This window comes from Carassius auratus, linkage group LG28B (genome assembly GCF_003368295.1).
Source record: "Carassius auratus strain Wakin linkage group LG28B, ASM336829v1, whole genome shotgun sequence".
NCBI classification, from domain to species: domain Eukaryota; kingdom Metazoa; phylum Chordata; class Actinopteri; order Cypriniformes; family Cyprinidae; genus Carassius; species Carassius auratus.
Window position 1 is genome coordinate 10,015,325 of NC_039293.1, and position 15,364 is coordinate 10,030,688.

The 15,364-nt window shown below is 40.7% G+C and overlaps 1 protein-coding gene across 3 annotated transcripts; it reads right to left on the reverse strand.

Annotated features, from left to right (window-relative positions):
- Positions 1 to 265: 265 nt before the first annotated feature.
- On the reverse strand, positions 266 to 7,835 carry LOC113067408 (uncharacterized). 3 transcript variants are annotated; one of them, XM_026239800.1, is made up of 7 exons: positions 7,333 to 7,835; positions 3,734 to 3,930; positions 3,515 to 3,623; positions 2,426 to 2,509; positions 1,472 to 1,880; positions 812 to 971; positions 266 to 518 (listed from the first exon to the last, which is right to left on the reverse strand). In XM_026239800.1, exons 2-7 carry the CDS (start codon positions 3,927 to 3,929, stop codon positions 346 to 348), a joined length of 1,131 nt encoding a protein of 376 aa, XP_026095585.1. In that variant the 5' UTR covers position 3,930; positions 7,333 to 7,835; the 3' UTR covers positions 266 to 345. The 3 variants fall into 3 exon arrangements, 2 of the variants coding, with proteins under 2 accessions (XP_026095585.1, XP_026095586.1); XM_026239801.1 differs by lacking the exon at positions 7,333 to 7,835 and having other exon boundaries at positions 1,472 to 1,841; positions 3,734 to 4,678; XR_003279341.1 differs by lacking the exons at positions 266 to 518; positions 812 to 971; positions 1,472 to 1,880; positions 2,426 to 2,509; positions 7,333 to 7,835 and having other exon boundaries at positions 3,734 to 5,561.
- Positions 7,836 to 15,364: the final 7,529 nt, after the last annotated feature.

Below are 15,364 nucleotides of genomic sequence, written 5' to 3' on the forward strand. Positions count from 1 at the left end.
TTATCATTATTGGTGCTCATTTCTTAGAACTTTATTTAGAACAGGTGAAAGTGCTTGAAATGTAAAAATTTTGTTACTTTGTGTGTGAATAGCAGGTGCAGAAAAAAAAACATTCGCGCACACAGACAAGACACAGCAGGCCCAGTTAGGAGGAGGACACAGTTAATAAATAGCGTAACTTTTTCTTTTAGCAAACATTGAAAATGGGTCTCACAGACCCGAACACCTTGGGTTAAACAAGCTAAAATAACAAGGATACCAGTAATAGAATTAATTACATTTTATTTAAGTAAAATTTATGACAACATGCTTTTGCACAGTGTTCCCTCACTGTCACAAACAGAATTAGTTTCTTTCCACCTCAAACGAGCCTGAAGCCTGAAGTCCTTGTTGAGGGGTTGACTGTCGGGCCTGTCTATTACCCCCCCGGTCCCTAGCACCAATGAGCCACTTGGAGACCGCCTTCTCGGCATCTTTACGGGTGATTTGGCTGGTCATGGCGTTTTTCTTTAAGCCTCCTTCAAGAAACAAATATAACGGTGACTTAATTCATATGTGCCAACACAACACTCAGCCAGGACTGTAGACAACTATGTTAAAAAAAGAGCTATATAAATTAAGATTATTATTAGAAATAACACTCTTGAACACACAAGCTAAGCAACTGAGAGACATGTGCGAACACACTGCTCAGCCAGGACAACAAACGCTTCATTCACAATATTTAAAATTGACATGTTTATAACGTTAGGGTATTGTGACACCTTTCTATTATATGTACAACTTAAACATTATCCACATGCACACCTACCATATATTACTTCATACAGTTTTAAGGCCTTGAACTCTCTCTTCCAATTTCGGCCCACAAAGTTATACTGCCTGGATAGGCCATGGTCTAGGAGAAAAGTCATCATCCTTTTTGTGGCCTCGTCAACAGTCCCCCCTCCTATGTCAGTCACAGCTGCAACCTGAGGGGGAACAAAGGCAATACAAAGCAAATTTATCTACAGTATATTGCTCACTGGAGTAAACCACTCAACATGAAAGAACTGCCAGAAGCATGGGTGTGAGCTAGGCGTGGAACGGTACATGTATTCGTATTGAATCGAAATGGTAGGGGCATCACTACATTGATTAAAAAATAAAAATAAAATGTTTTTAATGGTAGTATTATTTTATACAGAAATAAAGTATTTATAATTCAGATGAGAATAAAGTTAGTGTTAATTAAAATGAAGGAAAACAAATATATTGATCTCAAATATAGCAAATTAACTTTAAATTCATTCAGATACAATTACCAAACATATCTCAAGGTATTTTTTGTCTCTTTATTAATTTAATAAACTAATTATCTAAAACTTGTCAAAAAGTTGTGAGCACACTTGGGAAGTTTCAGATCAAATTCACTGCAAGCCCCCCAATAAAATTTAATTGAGTTGCACTACCCTAGACTTAACATGCATACCAGTTCGGACATGAAGTTTGGGTTTGCCAGTTTTTCTTCCATGATTTCCACATCCCGAACTGTCTTTAGGGGGAAACCCTCGGGGGTAGAAGAGAAGGTGGTGCCGATGTTGCCACGCTGTTGTAGAAGCGTTTGTAACATCCTCCCCTGGATTTTTTGTGTCTCTTTCATCTCCTCAATCAGTGTTAAGATGCGAACAAACATGTTGCCCCTGATTTGTCTTTGAGAGGTTTCTGGTGACGTGGTGACGTGGTGATGGGTTGAAACATCAGGCCATCTCAGGTTACCCAGAGGTGGTGGAAGTGTCGGCCTAGCAGATGATGGTGAAGAACTGAGGGTGGATGGAGGCGGTGGAGGTGTCAGCACAGACCTGAGGGTGGATGGAGGTGGTGGAGGTGTCAGCACAGACCTGAGGGTGGATGCACCATACAAAAATCAACACTGTAAAAATCTCGTACAACAACAAAAAAAATCTTAGTACTAATTTCTCCTAGCTTTTTCTTTTTGACTCAACTTTTGTAAATAACAGTACGAACTGAAAATAAGTTGTCTGTGATAGAAAAAAAAAAAGTTGAGTTAAAAGTTGAGTCAATTAGTTGAGTCAACTTGACATTATTTGTTTTCTGGAGATGTGCCACTATTCTGTAACAAATCTTTTGAAGTTGAGGCAATTCAACATCTTGTGTCTATTCGAAACAAAAGTTCTTATTAAGAATAAACAGGTTCAGATGTTCTAATCTTTTTTGTCAGAAATAAGATTAGTGATTTATTCTAGTTTATGAGGCTGAAAACTTGATCATCTTGGTTTCTTTCTACGCAACAAATTATGTGTTTTGCTAAACACTGTTCAAAGACCCCAAACTCGCACAAAAAAAGCCAAGAATCAAACCACCCAACCAAAGGAAATGATCATCACCTAAATGGTAAAAAAATTTACAGTATGGAGGTGATTACCTGAGGGTGGATGGAGGTGTAGGCCTGATTTGGCTGCCGGACCAATTCACATCATCCTCATCGTCACTGGACAAAATCACTCGTCTAGAAATTTATAATATACAAGCACATCAATGAGTTAAAGCACTTTAAAAAACAGTTGGTTAAAAAAATATATATATACATTTTGGACAACAGATGATACCACTAAACATAGGGTTCGTACACATTTCCACCAGAGAATTTCCATGACTGATCTATATACAGTATGACAACACTCTGGGTACCAGAGAGACACTCACATGGATCCTTAGCATCTGTTCCAACACCCCATTCCACCTTCAGGCATGCACACATCCATTTGTATACATCTCTTTTAACCCTCTAAACATGTGATTGTTACTTTTATTAATTGATTACATTTAATTTTATTATTGGTTAATTGTATATCTGTTGTCTACCTCCCTAGTTTTGACAGCTTTGAGCCAAATACCGTATTTTTCGGGACTATTAGTTGCACCTAAGTATAAGTCGCATCAGTCCAAAAATATTTCATGACGAGGAAAAAAACATATAAGTCGCACTGGGCTATAAGTCGCATTGATTTAGAACCAAGAACCAAGAGAAAACAATACTGTCTACAGCCGCAAGAGGGCGCTCTATGCTGCTCAGTGCTCCTGTCACCTATCAGATCGGCTGCATATTTATCTACCTGCAGTTTGTAATCTGCAGAATAGGATTTTCTTTTGGGGGCATTTTGTTTGCATTCAGTCTTTTTCAGTTGTCTTTAAGTTAATATTTCAGTTAACAGATTTCAGTTGTTTTCAGTAAATGTTTTCAGTGGTATGCTACAGGAGCACTGAGCAGCATAGAGCACCCTCTCGCGGCTGTAGACGGTAATGTTTTCTCTCGGTTCATGTCAAATTAATTTTGATAAGTCACACCTGACTATAAGTTGCAGGACCAGCCAAACTATGAAAAAAAGTGTGACTTATAGTCCGGAAAATACGGTACACTTAACAAAACTCCCACAAAACTTGTCCTTCCTGTGTCATTGGGAAATTCAAATTTTCATCATCCATTTAGTAGTAGTAGTTCAAATACCCTCACCTCTTTTTGCGCCTCCCCCTTCCCATATTCTCTGTAGAATCAGATTCGGTTGGTACATCTGTGTTCTGTTCATACTCGACTAATTTTGTGCGGGCAATTTCATACGTTGCTTTGGGAGACAGACAAATGAGTGGCAATTAGTTTCATTCAGAGCTAATTTAAACTGAACCAACAGTGAACTCATCATGTCAGATAATCTCGTACAAATGGACACCTTACCGACTTTTCTCTTGACAGTCAACTTGTATGTCGCCCAGTCAGTGTGAGGGTCCTGTTGCTCTATGACCGCCTTTGCCATGTTCATCCTTGCTGGTGGCCAGTAGCATTCATCCTCCTCAGGCCCGATAAACCACTTGGTCGGTATAACTGCCAATCCTCCACTATTTATAAATTCAACTATCGCGAAAGGTAACATGCTTAAAGAAAAACAAATACATACAAAAAAAAATTAAAACAAACAATAAAAAATAATAATAAATAGCACACTAGTGCAGGAGTGGCAATGCCACGTATCCAGTCTTGAGTGGCAATAACACCATTTTTGTTTTTAACTCCTCCACAGGTAACAGCTGCAAGTCTTCAGATAAATTAAAAACAAAAAGAATTCCAAGACATGATGAGTCCATTGGATAGGTGAAAAAGGATTTGGCAGTTTCAAAGAAATTACACAGGACTTTAACAATTCCAGAATGTGACAAAATGTTCCGCACAATAAGAATCCTTCCCCCTACAGAAAAACAGTCATCGCCACGAGAGGAGGAGATCAGTGTCTGTCCATCATTGTAACGCCTGTATTGTTCCCATGTTGCAATTGAATTAATCAATGGTCCAGAAAAGTGGAGCTGTTTAAGTGGGCTGAAAACTGATGTGGTCTTTTGGCTTGCCACTTTCTGCTTCTCATGGATTCGCCTGACGAGTTGTTGGACAGGGTTTTGAGGCCGACGGACAAGTTTTTTCAGTTTACCTAAAAATGTCTCAAAGGGAAAAGCTGAAACACTATCTAACGGGCCGAAATTTCGTGCATCTTGAGCTAGGTGGATCAATGAATGCATGTTATAGCTGACAAATTCAGCACCATAAATTGCAGCAAAATCTGTTACAAAGAGTTTCAAAATCTCCTCAGCATAGTCACAATTGTCAGGAGAACATAAGGCCGGACTCAGAAGTATTCTCATAGATACTGATAGAAGTAAAAAGTTTCTGTACATTATACTGGGTATATTATTGAGGAGAACAACAGGCCCAGTGTAAAGTAAAAATTGCCGAAGCTCTGTAGCTTTCCATGTGCTGAATTCAAACAAGGATCGTGGTTTCCTTGCAAAATTGCTAGGTAGATATTGCCTGATAGAAACCATATATGCTGACATTACAACAAAAAACTTCATAGATTGCCTGCATTTCAGCGGCCCCTTCAACCAAAGAAATATTAACTTACGCATTGCCCCCAAGCAGACAAGGTGCATATAATCTAACACAAAACTGGTAACTAAACCTATACCCAGGTCATTTAGGGGGGAGGCTGACAGTTGGTGCTGTTGATAGCCTTGCCTGCCAAATTGCTCATCTGTCCTGAGCTCTGCTGATATTTCAGGATAAGCCACCTTCCCATTAATGTACTGGCCTTTTTGAGTGCACCTCTCACACCCATAATAGCCCGTATGGCCTTTGGAGCATTTAAGAAAGGCACGAGCAGGTGCATCACAAATAAAAGCATCAGGTAATGGTACCCTGAAATGTACACCATTGTACACAATACCACTCTGAGAAATTGCTTTCATATCTACAATGAATTCTTGTAAATACTCTTGCACATTTGCGGGTTTGGACACACCAGAGTACACTCCAATTACAAAGACACTACACTCTGGAATTTCCTTAATCATACCCAGAATAGGCCACAGACTCAAACTGGAGCTACGGAATAAGGGCAATCCATCGATGTTAATTCGAAGTGTGAGAGTATCAGTCACATTTGCTAAATGTCCTAAAGATGTTAGTTCAGCTATGAGAGCATTTTCGATTCCAAAGTGGTAGTAGGACCCCCCAGCCATATTAGCCACATTGCAAGATCTGTCAGTTGACATAAGAGTTCTGCCATCCATTGGGATATCAAGACCCTTTCTCCTTAGGATTTTAAGAAGTGCAGACAGTGCTGTTTGTGGTATGTTGAATTCTGCAGCCCACTCTGCAATCCCATGCGAATCATCATCATTGTCATCTTCCAAGTCAGAACACACATCTCCATGCAAATCACAGTCACTATCACAACCAGGCATATCACCTGGAACCCAGTTTTCAGAATCCAAATCATCAAATGAGGAACTGTTAAAATCATAAAAAGAATCTGAGGAATTTTCATCTTCTAAATCAATTGATGAATTCTCAAAACAGTTCTGATCACAAGCATCGTAGAAAGTGTCCATGGAATCTTCGCTTTCAGTATGCTCTAACAAATCATCCCGTTGGTATTCGTTTTCAGAGTCATGTGCCAACAAATCAATCATAGACTCCTTTTCAAGGAGACGCAAATGTTCCTCCACTTTCGCTGATATTTTCCTCCTTTTAGTTCTTTCTGAACACTCCATTATTCTATATTAAAAAAATAGAAAATAAAAAAAAACATTTTAGTTTTTAGCTATGATTACAGGGGATCGGGAATGACAAACTCTAGAGTACAATTGCAAATCATATAGTTTGGTAAGCTGGTATTAATGTGGCTGATTCTACCATCTGTTCTTAGTAGCCTTCAATTTGATAAGTAAACTATTTGAAAGATAGCATTTATCTCTCTGTTAAGGCCGAACCCTTTACTATCGTGTTTCAATTGATTTCGATTAATATGCGCGAGGGAGAGAGAGCCAGACAGCGCTCGTGCTGTTTGAAGACCGCAAGAGTGTGCGCGCGCGCGGCCAGGCGGGGCTCTCTCTCTGCTCGATCGTGTTTGAAGACGGTGAGAGTGTGCGCTCGCGGCCGGGCGTGGCTCTCTCTCTCTCTCTCTGCTCGTTCTTATTTTCGCCCAGCAGGCATTCACCGATCAAATGGCGGGACAAATGTTTTTGCTATGGCGGCCGCGAAAAAATGTAGGAAAACCCCTGTATCAGTCGGCCTTTGTAGCTAAAGTGCATGGCAATATGGAACTTAGGAAAACACTGTAGATTAATCCACAATATTAAACGACGCATTAAACAATTCACACGTCGCCTTAATGTAACAGACAAATAAACATATTTATTTAGATAAATGAGTCCCTTATTACTATGGAAAACCCTTCCACGTCGCTATTTGTTCCATTTAAGAGGTGAATTCATAGTGCAGCAGTTAAACTCCGCTTCTCTGCGTGCTCCCGCGGCCATGGGATGCAAATCCAGGCGGCAATGAGTGCCTTGGCACAACACTAGCCGATAAAACATTGCTGACAATCAAATGTACTTTCATCAGTGTTTTTGCTTTAACTGTAAATGCAACAAGTGCAAACATTAAAATGCCACCAGATGGTAAAAGCGGAGAATTGAACATTTTAGAGGGTTTTTTTTAAACAGCTTGCTAACTGCCTGTTCGACTGCCTTGCTAACAAGTTCGCAATCAAATCCTTCTAAACAATATATTCAAATCAACCACTCAAAATAAGCTATGCATGATATTTACTTGATAAATTAAACTCGTCTGTTCAACGCATGCTTAACCAGGTTTAATTGTTTACATTTGCGAAAAGCTAGTCCCTGGCCTCTTAACTAATACTTTCCAAAAAAGCTTTTGGTTAACATACATCATACTGTAAAATCATCCCCTGTTTATTATACATTGAAGCAGAGTCTTACCTGTCTTTTGTCCAGTCGACACCGTAATGGATCCTTAACGGACAGCAGACTCAAGGCGGCAAAATTGTTGCTGGGCAAACTTCTTTCGCTCAGTGATGGGGGTGGAGCTTTCCGGATGTGCGCTGCACACAATGCGCACTGCTTAGGTTTGAACATTTTGTGCAACCTGCTGTGGCAAACTTGTCTGTTGAAAGTTGTATAGTGCTTCAGACCACTATTAAATTGCTATGGCTTCTAAATAGCTTAATAGTCTAATAATATTCATATAAAAAGTGACCCTAGCCTAGTGGCTATTGTTAAAAAAAAGCATCCATGTCTGACATAATTAATTTTGAATATATATATAAAAACATAATATCTTGTGGAGCCCTAGCTGGAGCCCACTGAGTTTAGCCCATCTACTGCCCATGTGGGGCCCAACAACAAAGCCCACTCTGAGCCCATGCCCAGCCAAAGCCCAACTAGCCCAAGTGAGGCCCATGTGGGCCCCAAGTGGACGTGTTTGCAGGGTCCTGCCATTTTGATCTTGCATATGCTTTAATGAATGTTTTAGCTTCAGATTCACTATATGGAACTTGTAATTAGGGCCCGAGCACTGCAGTGCGAGGACCCTATTGGAATTGCTCCGTTTCTTCTTCTTCTTCTTCTTCTCCGTAATGAAGCGCATTTTTAAAGGCCTAAACATGCTCCAAAACTCACGAAACTTTGCACACGCATCAGGACTGGTGAAAATTTACATCTGATATAGGTTTCAGAAGTGGGTGTGGCAAAATGGCCCGATAGCGTCACCTGTTAAATTTCAACGGAGTGCGCCTCGAGCTGTGTTTCACGTACATTTATGAAAATCGGTACACACATGTAACACACCATTACCTACAAAAAAGTATCTTGGTACATAATCCAAAACCCAACAGGAAGTAAGTTATTTTGAATTTCCTGTATGATTTTTGTGCAGTTTTTTCCATTTCCATGCCTCGTACTTTGACGAACTCCTCCTACAGTTTTAATCGGATTATCTTAAAATTTGGTGAGGGTCATCATAAGACCTTTGTGATGTTAAATTGCGAAGGTTTTGAGTTTTCGTCAAGGGGTGTGTCCCTGGTGACCAGACAAAGTTTGATGTTTCGCCGTGAAACAGGAAGTTGCTGTAACTCAGGCATGCAATGTCCGATCTTCACCAAACTTCACACGTTTGATAGGTGTTCTGTCCTGAACAAACAACCATGACCAAATTCAGTTATAGTCATAGCGCCACCTGCTGGTAACAGGAAGTTGACAAGGTTAACACTGTTATGGAATCCTTGGAACATTAAAAAGCATCAGCAAGTGTTAAATAGGCTTGCAACATACTAGATACATATTAATACATGCTAGCAACACTTAGCTAAGTGCTAAAGCATGCTACTAATGTAGTGAAAAAGGAAGTTGCTGTAACTCAGGCAAGCAATGTCCGATCTTCCCCAAACTTCACACCAGTGGCGATTTCTTTAAGACTGCAAAGGAAGCTCGGCTTCCCTTATAATGTCACAAAAATAATGGTCAAATATGTTCTATTGTATTAACATTTTATTGACTAAAAATGCGTTAGAAAACATTCATCTCAAAGACGAGTTCGTTCAGAATCAGTTACATATAGCAGGTCGGCTGACTCGATTTCCTTCTCATACATTCCCGCAGCGTCACAGTGCATTTCCCTATTGAAGCCCAGCGTCCATTGACTTCAATGGGGCTGCTTTGAACGTTTTTTTTCAGCACCTCGAAACACGGACGCTCAGCGTCTCTGGGGGTGAATGGGGAGTGGGCTGGCCCGGACTCCGAGGTTCTGCGTGATGATTGGAGGGTCTGTCGAAAGACTGCATCTCCTTTTGACTGACAGCGATTCTGTACTATAAGGAATCACTGAAGCTATTCGCGCTCAGTCCATAGACAGTACAAGAAATGGACACAGCGACCCCATTGGAACTCAATTGAGAAAAGTGAAGCCCATTTTTAGCGTTTTTTAGTACTTCCATTTCTGACGCGCAAACGAAGCTTGACGACGTCAGCAACCTGTCTGACTGATGTAAATCTTCTAGTAGCTGTGCGTGAAAACTGCCATCGTTAATCTTGCAGAGACGGCGAGCTTGAGCGGGGAGTTCTTTGTCGTGAGTGAGCAGAAGTAAGTAATCTGATTAATTATTTTGTATAGTATTTTAAAATGTAACGCCAGTATGCCATATTAAGTTAATTGCCTGTGAGCTTCTCCTCCTGTCTGTACGGTAATGCGACAGAGAGACGAGTGGTTATGATGCAATCATTAGCCTATTTTATACAAAAACGGTTTATACGGGGCCATAATGTGTACATATTATTCGCTGTCAAAGTGACGCCAAAATGAATGGGAGTCAATGGGAATGCTAACGCAAGTGAAGTTCTGCTACAAGATGGCAGCCCCCACCTGGCTCAGTCCCATCACGGATTTCTCAAGTTCAGTCGAAATAAAAACTGCTGCAACCTATTTCTTTGATATTTGCTTGATATTTCTTTAATATTTTTTTAGAGCGTTCATTCATTCATTCCTTCATTCATTCATTCATTCATATAACGTTAGTAGGCTAGGCTAGCGTCGTGAGTGAAACTGCGCATGATGGCAGACGGTGCTAATATTGTCGACCTGATTTTGGCGAAGCCATTTTAAAGTGTTCCTTACGTGGAAAAACTTAGAATTAAACAGCAGGGCAGATCAACACCTACGATTGATTTAGTGCAAAAGATAGGGAAAAATAACAGGTCTTTTCAGCTCTCCTGGTATGACAAAGTTAGCTGGCTGACTGGAAGTGCTGTGACAAATAAAATGTACTGCTGGCCATGCCTCTTGATGAAACCATCTCACGGATGTGTTGTTTGGTCAAAGGTGGGGTTTGGAGATCTGTCTAACTTTGACCGGGGATATAAATGACATGAAAAGAGCAATGAACATGTGAGTGCATGAGCAAGATTAAGTTGCATGGGCAGGATCAGGGTTGAGCATGCAATAAATGAAGGTGCTCGCATTCAAGTGGCTAAACATAATGAAATAGTCAAACAAAACAGGGCCTTCCTAAACCGCCTTATTGATGTGACATCCTTGCTTGGCCGGCAGGAGCTGTCATTTAGGGGGACATGATGAGAGTAGTGAATCATCCAACAAGGGGAATTACAGGGAGTTCACAGAAACATTAGCTAAATATGACTCTGTCCTGTCCACACAATTCGAGTCCTCAACTGTGTTTAATGGTATGTCCCATACTATTCAAAATGATTTGATCTCTGCTCTTGCAGCCACCGTTTCTGATCAGATCAGAGATGAAATTCAGGATGCTCCCTTTTTTGGATGGCAGGTGGATGAAACAACTGATATATCCTGCCGTGCCCAACTCTCTGTCATTGTTCGCTATGTGGATACTGCAGGTAAAATTCAGGAGCGCTTTATTGGATTTTTTGATGTTTCGGTGGGGCGAGATGCCCAGTCCGTTTTTTAAATATTAAATGAGAACATGCAGGGCTACAATTTTAAGGACAAGCTTGTGGCACAGACCTATGATGGGGCTGCTGTCATGGCTTCAGATCTCAATGCTCTGCAGGCCAAAGTGAAAGCAATAGCCCCCAGTGCAATGTTTGTGCATTGCTATGCACACTGACTGAATCTGGTGCTGTCACAGGGGGCTAAATGCTTGCCTGAGTGCAGAATTTATTTTGCATCACTCTCTGGATTTGCCACATTTTTTTCAAAATCCACAAAGAGGACATCTTTTCTGGAGTCTGCAGGCTGTTCAAGGTTGCCCAGAAACGCTCCTACTCGATGGAATTTCTCATCACGGATAGTGGGCACTGTGGCAAACAATTATGATGGCCTCCTACAGACATTTGAGAACATCATTGCGGATACAACAATGGATGATGATACACTGGATTGTGCCAAATGCTTTGTGAGGAAACTGGAGGATTTTGAGTTTGTGTTCATGTTGTACACATATGAACAAATCTTCTCTGAGACTGATGTGGTCTTTGATATTGTCCAGCAGAGGGCAATGGATGTTCTTTACTGCAAGAACAGAATTGAATCTCTTCTTGCATTTGTCAAAGAGAAGAGGTCAGAGGGGGCTTTCAAAGCCATTTATGCCAAAACAGCAGATCTCACATCAGACCCATGAGATGAGCCCATGAGAAAGCGCCGTCTGACCCAATTGCAGGATCCCCAAGTGTGATACAGAAATCTGTACATGGCCATCCTTGATAATATCTTGGAGCAGATTCCTCGACGTTTTTCAAATTTGGAAAGCATGCTCTTCTTAGAATTAGTCAATCCAGGGAAATTTGATGACATGAGACAGGTATTTCCAGAGGAGGCCTTCCAAAGTGTCCTGAAAAGTTATGGCCATCACTTTGATTCAGGAAGACTTCAAGTCCTGTATTCAGATCAGGACTTGCAGGGTAACAGGGGAAAGCTGTGTGATTACTTGGTGTTCCTTAAAGACATGGAGTTGGACAGTGCAATGCCTCAGCTTTACAAACTGTTCTCATTAGTGGCAACAATTGGAGCTACATCTGCAGGTGTAGAAAGGAGCTTCTCCTGTTTAAAGCGACTCAAGTCCTACACCCGAAACACAATGGGCCAAGGCCGTTTAAGCAGCCTAGCTCTGCTGGCCATTGAGAGGACACTGGTCACGTCACTTGAAAAGACTCCTAGTTGGTACGACAGGGTCACAGACCATTTTCTTGAAAAGGAACGTAGGGCAGAATTTACTTTTAAATAAATAGACAATTTTATGATTTAGGCCGAAAATGAGCTTCCCCTCTCTGATAGACCAGTAGCCGCCACTGCTTCACACGTGTAATAGGTGTTCTGTTCTGAAAAAACACCCATGACCAAATTCAGTTATAGTCATAGCGCCACCTGCTGGTAACAGGAAGTGACAAGGTTAACACTGTTATGGACTTCTAAGAACAAATTAAAAAGTGTAAACAAGTGTTAAATAGGCTGGCAACATACTAGATACATACTAATACATGCTAGCAACATTAGCTAAGTGTTAAAGCATGCAACTATGGCATTGAATAAGGAAGTTGTTGTAACTCAAGCTAGCAACATCCGATCTGCCCCAAACTTAACACGTTTGACAAGAGTCCCATACTGAACACATCAGCATGCCCGTATTCAGTTGTAGTCATCGCGCCACCTGCTGGCAACAGCAAGTGTCATGTTTAACAATTTTATGCACTATTTGGAACACAATAAAATTTGCCATTGTGTGCTAATCATGCTAGAAATATTTTCAAACATTCTAACAACACTTACTATGTGCTAAAGGATGCTATTAATATTATGAAACATGAAGTTGTTGTAACTCATGCATACAATTCCCAATCTGACCCAAACTTCACAGGTTTTATAAGAGTCCTGTCCTGAACACAACTAAAGTCCAATATTCAATTATAAGTATAGCGCCGCCTGCTGGCAACAGGAATGACTTATTTCATACTAACTTAAACATGAGATGTCTGATCTGCCTGAAAGTTTGCATGTTTGGTAAGAGTCCTAGCCTAAAGACATTTACATGGCGATATTCAGTTATAATCATAACGCCACTTGTTGGCACCAGGAAATGTGGCAAAAATATTTACTAAAGGGAAGTCGTGGCCTAATGGTTAGAGGGTTGGACTCCCAATCGAAGGGTTGTGAGTTCTAGTCTCGGGCCGGATGGAATTGTGGGTGGGGGGAGTGCACTCACTATTTTATAAGCATATGGCCCAACGTTCACGGTTCCTCCTATAGGGACCGGGTGGTGGTGAGCCCGGGTGCGAGGGCCCGTTCATCGCTGCTTGCAGCTGTAATATTCTATTGTGTTTCAGTGTTTGTTTTGCAAATTTATCAACCTCCTCATTCCCTTTCACTCCAACATGTACAGGTACCCAGAGAAACCTGATTTTTTAAATCCTTTGCATTTTAACTTATGCAAAACCAAACACATTTTATGAATTATATAATTTCTTGTATATTTCCCAGAGTTATTTAAATCATTTCCTCTACCCGTTCCAAGGCCAACAAAATTGCAACCAGCTCTGTTGTGTATACTGATAAATGATCTGTTATTCTTTCCTGAAATATTACCAGGCGGCAAGGAACTCGACCGGAAGTTGAAGTCGGGTGGGGGCTGCCATCTTGTAGCAGAACTTCACTTGCGTTAGCATTCCCATTGACTCCCATTCATTTTGGCGTCACTTTGACAGGCGAATAACTTTACATCTGAGGCGTTTAAAGACTTCGTTTGTCCATTATTTATTTCTAAAGATACACGACAATGTATAAAGGGCTCCATTACCTTCTATGTTACATTATGGCCCCGTATAAACCGTTTTTGTAAAAAATAGGCTAAAGATTGCGTCATAACCACTCGGCTCTCTGTCGCATTACCGTACAGACAGGAGGAGAAGCTCGCAGGCAATTAACTTAATATGGCGTACTGGCATTACATTTTAAAATACTATACAAAATAATTAATCAATCAATCAATCAATCACCTTTATTTATATAGTGCTTTAAACAAAATACATTGCGCCAAAGCACTGAACAACATTCATTTGGAAAACAGTGTCTCAATAATGCAAAATGATAGTTAAAGGCAGTTCATCATTGAATTCAGTGATGTCATCTCTGTTCAGTTAAATAGTGTCTGTGCATTTATTTGCAATCAAGTCAATGATATCGCTGTAGATGAAGTGACCCCAACTAAGCAAGCCAGAGGCGACAGCGGCAAGGAACCGAATCTCCATCGGTGACAGAATGGAGAAAAAAACCTTGGGAGAAACCAGGCTCAGTTGGGGTCAGTTCTCCTCTGACCAGACGAAACCAGTAGTTCAATTCCAGACTGCAGCAAAGTCAGATTGTGCAGAAGAATCATCTGTTTCCTGTGGTCTTGTCCTGGTGCTCCTCTGAGACAAGGTCTTTACAGGGGATCTGTATCTGGGGCTCTAGTTGTCCTGGTCTCCGCTGTCTTTCAGGGATGTAGAGGTCCTTTCTAGGTGCTGATCCACCATCTGGTCTGGATACGTACTGGATCCGGGCGACTGCAGTGACCCTCTGATCTGGACACAGACTGGATCTGGTGGCCACGGTGACCTCGGAACAAGAGAGAAACAGGCTAATATTAGCGTAGATGCCATTCTTCTAATGATGTAGAAAGTACAGTGTTATGTGAAGTGTTTCCGGTTCCGGTTTACCTAATTAACTAGGCAGAGGTAATATGTTGTGTGTCTGTGTGTAACCTGCTATCAGTACGATTTAGCTACATCAAGTCCAGATCAAATTATGGATGACTGTAGCTACATAGAAAAAGTTGTTAGGCTCGAAATTACAACCATTTTGGTCGCATGTGCTCGTGAAAAATGTAATCCGTCGATATATACAGTAACCTAAAAATATATTCAGGAGTAAGTTACTGCTAATTTGTGCGAGTGCAAGTAATGGTTGTTGTGCTAACGTTACCTGTTTCATTTTGTAAGCCGTCAGTAAAAGAGGTAGAACACGCCAATGCTGATAGTTAGGATGTTTTATTAATATTAATTAGGGCTGGGGGAATTAACGCGTTAATCTTTGCAATTAATTTGAAATGTTCTGCTCTGTCCTTCACGGCCCAAACGCTCAAATCATGTACCGATCAAGCACTGGAAAAGCAAAGTCTGCTCAAATAAGGTGACATTTCTCTGTAGACTTCTGTTTGCTGAGCTAGTATAGTCATGCTGGGCAACAATGTTAAAGGAATAGTTCACCCAAAAATTAAAATTCTGTCATTTTCTCTCCCTCAAGTTGTTCCAAACCTGTATTATTTCCTTTCTTCTGCTAAACACAAAAAAGGTATTTTAAAGAAGGTTGGTAATTAAACAGTTGCTGGTCCCCATTGACTTCCATAGTATTTTTTTTTTCCTACTATGGAAGTCAATAATGGTGTCCATCAGTCGTTTGGTTACCGACTTTATTCAAAATATCTTCTTTTGTGTTCAGCAGAAGAAAGAA

What these genes read in the sequence shown, in the direction of transcription:
- LOC113067408 (XM_026239800.1), bottom strand. Translation starts at nt 3,929, where the DNA reads ATGTTACCTTTCGCGATAGTTGAATTTATAAATAGTGGAGGATTGGCA. An exon ending in ACACCTCCATCCACCCTCAG is followed by an intron (nt 1,881 to 2,425) that starts GTAATCACCTCC and finishes ATCCACCCTCAG; the next exon opens with GTCTGTGCTGACACCTCCAC. An exon ending in CAAACTTCATGTCCGAACTG is followed by an intron (nt 972 to 1,471) that starts GTATGCATGTTA and finishes GTTCCCCCTCAG; the next exon opens with GTTGCAGCTGTGACTGACAT.